The 8,179-nt window shown below is 35.6% G+C and overlaps 1 protein-coding gene across 4 annotated transcripts; it reads right to left on the reverse strand.

Annotated features, from left to right (window-relative positions):
- Nucleotides 1-17: 17 nt before the first annotated feature.
- LOC147402825 (serine decarboxylase-like) lies at nt 18-3,663 on the reverse strand. Of its 4 annotated transcripts, none has more exons than XM_086438176.1 (5): nt 3,508-3,663; nt 2,923-3,289; nt 1,372-1,603; nt 887-1,298; nt 18-690 (listed from the first exon to the last, which is right to left on the reverse strand). In XM_086438176.1, the coding sequence occupies exons 2-5, from the start codon at nt 3,251-3,253 to the stop codon at nt 124-126; spliced, it is 1,542 nt and encodes a 513-aa protein (XP_086294302.1). In that variant the 5' UTR covers nt 3,254-3,289; nt 3,508-3,663; the 3' UTR covers nt 18-123. The 4 variants fall into 4 exon arrangements, with proteins under 4 accessions (XP_086294302.1, XP_086294301.1, XP_086294303.1 ...); XM_086438175.1 differs by having other exon boundaries at nt 3,504-3,662; XM_086438177.1 differs by having other exon boundaries at nt 2,923-3,280; nt 3,504-3,659.
- Nucleotides 3,664-8,179: the final 4,516 nt, after the last annotated feature.

Genomic DNA, 8,179 nt, shown 5'->3' on the forward strand with positions numbered 1-8,179 from the left:
AGGGCTAACAAAAAAACTTCTGAAACATATATATCTACTCTTCGATTTTATGTTATTATAAACTAAGTTTTGTACTACAGACAAGCAATGACCAATTCAAGAGCTTTCTATTTCACTAATGCATTAATTATGCAGAGCACAAGCACAGTTTTCCTTTCCTATATCTGCTGCAATGCAGGGTGTTTGAGCCTTTCCATCGTGGAACCACATTGAACGTTTCTGAACCAATTCTTCTAAGAAATCGTTGAGCTTCTCGATTGTGATGTTTGGCATTTCGACAACATGAGCAATGTTTCCTTGGCAGGCAAGTTGCCAATGACGAACAAATTCTTCATCTTGTGGCCGCTCAAACACAACTGTGCTGCTGAGCTCATTGAGCATGGCACCTATACCTTCAGCTTGAAGTCGGCCCTTCAAGTAGTGGGCATTTCTAAGACACTTCTGGACTTCTTTCTGGAACCCCCTGTAACCTTTCCGGTTCAGATTGTACCATAGGAAGATGGGAGCATGGCCATTACGGCTTCCCATGATGGTGGCATCCCGGGAAGCAAGGTACTCGACATTCCTAGAAAGTGCGTTGATGTGCTCCAGTCTTGTTATTTGAACACCACAAGGCATTGGGCACCCGACAAACTTGTGACCGGAAACACTCACACTTCCAATGGGCTTCTTGAACGTGACTTTTGGTGCCTACTGATTATTGAGAACAATCAGCCCAAAGAACCAAAATTCAAAACACAATAAGAATTATAAACATACACGCAGACATACACACATATAGATAAAACTAACATAAAAATAGATTATTAAGAAACAAAGGTGAAATTGACACTTTAAATTGGCCATGCTCTTCGGGTTGATTTACAAGTATAGGGAAAATACATACACGTTTGATGAAAGGCATCATGAGCCCAAATAGAGCTCCATCACAGTGGATGTAGAAACGATCATCTGTGAATCCTGTTTCTTCAAGGATTTTTATGACCAGATCAAGATCATCAACAGCTCCTTTAACCGTTGTCCCTGCAACAATACGTAAGGTTAAGCCATGAATTAACTCATATGTGGGCAAGGATGGGAAGAGTTCACGTAAAAGAGGCAGACCTATGTTAACATTGATAATGGCCGGTTTCTCTTTGTTGAGAAGTAGCTTGGCTTTGAAATCTGCACAGTCAATCTCGCCAGAGACCAGAGTGTCCACCTTTACACATTCCATTCTGTACATCCTTGCAGCTTTAAAGATAGAATAATGTGACTCCTTTGATGCATACAGAATTCCATCCGGAAACACTTCCCTCCTGCCCACTCAAATATCAGTTCAGCATTTTTCAATAAAGAATCCCCCAGCCAAACAAGCTCTAGGATACTAACCCAACCAGGATACCATGAAGATTTCCTTCTGTACCACAATTTGTAATGTAACCCCAGTATTCATTCTTTTCTAATTCCCAGATACGGGCAAACCAATCCAACACACCCACTTCAAACTGTCTCGAATGGACACCGTAGTTGCTCTCAATAAAGGGATCACCAAGATTATTGATAGAGAAATGTTGCAGCTGTGCAAGGGCACCATAATCGAAGTCCAGATTGTAAGGGTAACCTGTGGTGGGAATTAGTATTCAAACATAAGATTACCCAAAATTCAAATTTTCCTTGACAATATATGAATAAAACTTTCGGTCACCGACGAACTAAAAGGTAACCAAAGAGAGCGGTACAAAGTTCTGTATAATTTTATTCATTTTTTATATGGAACATAAATAATACAGTCAATACTAAACAACACAACTACATGAACTAAAACCGGAAAATTTAGTTGTAGCAGATATAGGGTTTTAACTCTAAATGGTTTAACATAAGGCAGATGAACCCCACAAATAAGGCTGTGACATGTGCTATTGTGTGTCTGCGACTTGGTTGAGTCATTTTTAACTTGCATTAGGTGTGGTTTTGTCTGAGTTGCACTAAAAAACTGAGTATTTACCTTTGGATCCCATACATCTTTATCAACAATTAAACAAAACTAATTGAAAAAAAAAAGTGAAGAAAAGGGGATAACAAATGCCAAATTACATCAATTTGTGTGACATTGGCAGACACTAGGATCCCAAAAGCCAAGTCAATGCGGGACAAATATTTTAAAGGGAAAATTACTTAATAGATCCTGGGGGGGTGTCTCAGCAAAACTCAGTTAGTGAAATCTTTCTTCCTTAATGATCTTTCACCCCAATAAAACCACAAACTCAAATGGTTGAGATCAATCATTCAAATCGCCGATCTTGACCATTTGAACCATTGATCTCAATGATTCACGTTCAAAGATCAAGATCAATGATTTACAATTGTCGATCTCAATGATTGGAACAAAGGTAGATCACCATGATTTAGCTTGTCGATTTTGACAATTTGAATCATCGGTCTAACCAATTGAAAGGGAGTGGGGGGCCTTTACAAAAGAAAAAAAAAGTTTACTAAATGGACTATAAATTAGGGGGTGTTTAGAAAGAAATCCTTCCATCAGGGTTCATTAAGTAATTTTCCTTTTAAAACTTCCAGCTAAAAAAATAAAACTGTGTTAATTAATCCATCATCTGAGTTAGGCAAAATTTAACAGCTTTTTAGACGTGGGATACTTTCAGTTTCCACAAAACATAAATTATCTATCCCAATGTCACCTGAGATCTCAGGATTACAATCATTCCTTGACCACTTAAGCCCACACGAAATGAAATTCGTTCCTCGCTATGTTATCTTCAAATTGGTCCTCATAGCGATATAATTATGTTGGGGGTTCGAAACTTTTAATTACATGATTCCACTTCTCCACATTTTCGTGTACTTAAAAGAGATAAATAGTAGAATTAATTGTTTATGGAATTGGTTCATAAATGAGATTAAAAGGGGAGATTTTTTTCATACCTAAGTGGTGCTTGGTTCTTTCGGTTAAAGATTTGCGGTATCTGGCCAAAACACTGGTCATATAAGCTTCCCTGTCTCCTGTAACCTCATCGTCTGCATCGGGCTCTGTAACAGCAAGGCACATTGTATGGATATTTCTTCCAAGTACAATCTCTCTTGTCTTATTATTCTCTCCTCCTTCTCCAGATTCTCCATTAATTCTAACTCCATTCTCAACTAGAGGACGTAAAGGATCCGAAATCACGGCAGTTTGATCAAACTCCTCCAGAAATGGATCTAGCTTTCTGTTCAGCTCACATTCAGGAAAAACTTCAACTTCGACCGTTCCCATGGCTACTGATTCCAGATCGTAGATCTCCTGCTTCACCTTGTAAGAGATTTCAATGCAACCGAAACAAATCTATCAAAGAAAACTCTCGATATGCGATTTTTTTTGTTGCAAAAAAGTAACAAATTTGCACGAAATGTGCAGAGAAATCGAAGATCCGCGAGGATAAATAAATTTTGAACGAAAATCATTGAAAAACGCATGCATGAAGGATATTTATTGGCGAAAACTCGAAGGAAGAAATAATTCAAACCTACAAAGCGTGAGAGCCTGCAAAAGCTATCTACTCGCTCAAAGATCTCTCTCTGTCTCTCTTTGGGGGTGAGTGGGTACGAGTTGGAGCAAAAACCGCGCTAAAGCTCCCATGGTCACTATCGATATTTCTTTCCCGCGAAATCTCAACTAGACCAGCAAACGTCTTTAGTGCTGATAATAAATGGGTGGCATAGGGATCCAGTCAGATGTCCCGTTCCTAACCAAGGTCCAGTGGCACCTCGTTTTATGCCACGTCGAATTTGAATCCACTAATCGTATAGATATGTGATCCATCACTTGGTGATCCTTTGCACAAAAATAATACTGTTTGATAACTTTTATCACTTGATGTAGTCTGTCTCTAAAGACAAAGCAGCACCAATCAAACTCATCTTTGTGTAGATTCGCCTAGGAGTAGAAAATATATGCGTAATAAAAATTGACACGTGGCATAAAAATGGGATGCCACCTTTGCTAAGAAGGGGAAACCCAGCTGGATCCCTTAATCAAATAGGTAATTGAAAGTGATTAAAGGACACGTGCAAACAATCAATCCACGTTATTTGGGTCAGACATGCATATAATTGAATGGGGGACCAGTACTACTCATTGGTCCCACCAACTTGTTATGATTGGTGACCACGTGTTGAACCAAGAGCCACATTTTGAGTTGCTTAAAAATGTGGAGATATTACCATGGCCCCTACTTGCTAGCTTTCTATGAATAATTATTTAGAGTGAGTAGGGCTGGTCTGACTAACTTAGTAAGATTTTAAATCTTATCGATAGTCATGAGCTTATATTGAGGCATACAAAAAAAAATATGATCTGATTCCACGGGATGAAGGGAACAAAATTTTAAAAAATATGAAACAAATTTTTTTATTTTTTTAACGTTGAATTTTAATTTTAAATTTAAAAATTAAGTAGTTATCCATTTTAAACACTTTGGATGAATTTCAAATTAAATATTTTTTTTAATCTGACATTTTTTATAAAATCTATAAGGTTGTAATGTTAGATTGTCATTGTAGTAATGAATGTAGTCCAATGACCGTTAATAAGATTTGAAATCTAAAGGAAATTGTTTCTCAATTATTGAATGACTTTGTTAATTGGCTAACCCACTTAAAACACATTTTTCTTTCTTAATGCACCATTAACTTAAAAAAAAATCCAACACCTCATCTTTTAACTTTAAATGAGTTTTTTAACCATGACTATTATTCATTAATGATTTGTGAATGACGATTGAAGCACGACATATTCTTTATTTTGAAGAATTAAACATAAATTTTAATTTAATTCGATGATTTCATGATGAGAATTGAAAAATAATATATTCATCATTTTGAAGATTTAATCGTAATTTTTTTATTCAAGTGTCTATCTCACTATTATTATATATGTGTTTTGATTGTTTCGTGAAGAACTATTCAATGGCGATCGTGCTCGACACTTTAAAACTATGAAGTGTTGAGCTAAGCACTTTTTTGAAATATAAAAAGGGCATTTGTTTTATATTTAAATTTACAAAAATATCCTTCTAATATATTGTGTCATTTTATATAATAGATAATTTTTGTAATTTAAAAAAAATGTTAGGGTGATTTTTCTCACTATTCTCATATGATAATATCTATAGAATGGTCTACCATTGGTTAGTTGAGATGGTAAGCCATGACTAGGTTTGCTCCTTAGATTGTGTCTTTGAGTCTCTATATGCCCCTCCACTTAAGGTGGATTATGGGAGTCTTTCAGCTTGTGCTGCTCACACTCCTAGATCTTTAATCCACCCTAACTAGTCCTGTCGATGTCGATCCAGTTCATATTGATGCGGGTTAATTTATTGGCCTAGGACTTCTACGTGATTACAGGTTTGTTGCTCTCGCCGCTCCAGCTCATGGAGATTGATGAAGGCCTCTCCTATTTTGCATTTTTATAGAAAAAATCTTATCTGCAGATTCCCCACTTAATAGCCCTTCGATTTCGTATCAAATTTTTGAATGCTTGGAATGAAGGAAATAAAGCAACGTAAACTTGTACTCGTTGATGGATGTGGGTATGACGAATGTGAGAGAGTTTATTTGTTCCTTAAATCGTGACTTCGAGTCTTTGTATGCCCTCCATTTAAAGTGATTATTTACCTGTTATGATACATGACAAGGTGAGATGGTGCGTGTGGCCTAGGTAGACTAGTCTCACCTAAGGTGAGGATACTCCTTGGGTTACCAAAATAAATAAATAATACCAACTAGGATGCACATGCAACACACGAGTGGAAAAAAATGTGAATTATATGTTTGAGGTTGAAGAAGATAAAATTAAATTACTCTTATTCCAAGTATTCAAGAGCTTGAAAATGACCCATTCTTTTGGGAGAAAAATCATTACTCTTCAACTATGGATAGAAGTCGATGGCATTTATGTCATTTTTGTTAGCATTTTAAAATAGAGTGGGATAAGGGATATGCCAACAATTTAAAAATATAGAGGTATCTCAATTATTCACCACAAAATGGGAGGATATATTTAAATCACCCTTTAAAATTAAATAAATAAACATTAGCCCACAAAAGAAAGATGATTTGATAATTTAACATTAGTATATATGTATAGAAGTACTAAAACTCATCTTCTTTTATATGAAGAAAAAGACCATTAAATCTAAATGTAATGTATAAGCTTTTTTTTTTTTTTTAATTTGAAAACCTGATTTGAAAAATCCTATTCGCACCTTCTCTCATTACAATAGTAAAGTTAAAGATGGAAAATTGATTTATTTGAAAAAAAGATAAATAATAATGAATTATTCCAAGGATTCAAATGAGAGACATTTAACGCATGAGGATAAAACTAAGGGCCTGTGTGTGGATGTAAGAGCCAAAAGTACTTAGAACATAAGTATTCCCTAAAGTACTTCTTGAAGTACTGTCTGGAATAGTTCTAACAGAGTTCTGTGTTTGGATGTAGGCTCTGAGAAGTATTTTCAAAAGTACTTTTTATAAAGTTTTGTGTTTGGAAACTATTCTAGATTCTGTTAAAATGTCCATTAGTGACGGACGAGAGATATATCGAGTAAAATGTAAAATTTTATGAGGGTATAATTGGAACCGCAATTTATATTTGATAGACAAAATTTCTCAGCGCAAAAACAATTTTGAGAAGTATTAGTCTCAGTACTTCTCTCAGAAGTACTATTTTTACTCTTTTGCGAAATTACTTCTCCAAATGCTTATATATCCAAATGATTGATATAATGCTTCTGGCTCTCTGCAGGAGCTAGAAACACTTGGATAAGTCAATCCAAATAGGCCCTAAAATTTCAATATAGATTCTTGTGGACCCAAGAAAGACTTCATATACAAACATGTCTCACTCAAGAATCATGGCAAATGACTCCCATCCAAAAAAAATTATGTCGACACCTACATAAATGCCTGGATGCGCTAACTATCTTAGTTGGTAAAGACTTTGGGTGATGACACCACAAACGAATCAATTCCCACCAGCACCGAGTTAGTGAGCTCATTAAAAACAAACTTACCATTCAAAAGAAAGAAAACACTCTGAGATGACAAGTACAACATTAGTAGAAAGTATCAAATATTCATGATCTTAATCTCTTTATTTATTTATTTATTCTAGAATACCATATTCCTTTAATCATAGAGTATTTTTTTTAAATTAAATAAAAAAATTCAATGTCTTTAACCCATCCCTTTAAACCTTTTTGAAAACCATTTTTCCCCATTTAGGGTGTGTTTGAAAATGGGAGTTGGAGTTACAACTCCCACCTTAGAATTCTAATTGATTGTTTGGTTCAATAATTCCATGGAGTTTCAACTCCATGAAACTCCTCAACTCCCATTTTAAAGGAGTTACAACTCCCACCTATGTGGGTGGGATTTACAACTCTAGGTAAAAATCTTTCATCCCAAAAATTGAGTTGACTCACCTAAGTCATGTAATATATAAATTAGGATTGCCAATGGACTGGGTTGGGCCAGGCTTTAAAAAGGCCGAGCTTTTTTATGCTAAAAAATCAGACCCTAACCCAACCCATCTAAATATCGACTAGAACTCAGCTTAAAAAATAAAACCTTAATCCAAGCCCGATCCACTAGGATTGTCAATGGATTGAATTAGGGTTGCTTTGGTACCGATCCAATAAGGATCAGATCAGGTCAAATCCAAATTTATATACAAAATCTAAATCAACTTCACACATCTCAATAAATATATAATATAATTTATATACTTTCTAACATATTATCGGTTCGGGTCCTTACCAGATTGGGACATGGTTGATCAAAATCCTATCCAATAAGATATCGGATCAAAACCTTATCGGATCAAATCGTTATCGGAATCCAAAATATCGATCCAGACCCGAAGTTATCGAATTGGAACGGATCGAGTTTCGGGTTTGATCCGATCCATTGATAGCCCTACGGTCCACTTTCACTAATATTTTGGCTATATTCAAGTTAGGCTAGGCCAAACCCACTTTCAAAGACATTACAAAAGTAAGGGGATCATAATTAATTTATAATAGGATTATTATATATTGTTTTTAATATAGTATAGTGGGTAGGGCCGGGCCACCTACTAGACCTACATTCAAAATTCAAATCCGGTCCTATTATTAAATGGGCCTAGATTGCCCAGCTC

Source organism: Akebia trifoliata, chromosome 4 (assembly GCF_017979445.1).
Source record: "Akebia trifoliata isolate Shusen 1 chromosome 4, ASM1797944v1, whole genome shotgun sequence".
Lineage (NCBI taxonomy): Eukaryota > Viridiplantae > Streptophyta > Magnoliopsida > Ranunculales > Lardizabalaceae > Akebia > Akebia trifoliata.

Coding starts and splice junctions, on each gene's coding strand:
- LOC147402825 (XM_086438176.1), bottom strand. CDS start 3,253: ATGGGAACGGTCGAAGTTGAAGTTTTTCCTGAATGTGAGCTGAACAGA. Junction 1,299..1,371: donor CTTCATGGTATCCTGGTTGG/GTTAGTATCCTA, acceptor TTGAGTGGGCAG/GAGGGAAGTGTTTCCGGATG. Junction 691..886: donor TGATGCCTTTCATCAAACGT/GTATGTATTTTC, acceptor AATAATCAGTAG/GCACCAAAAGTCACGTTCAA.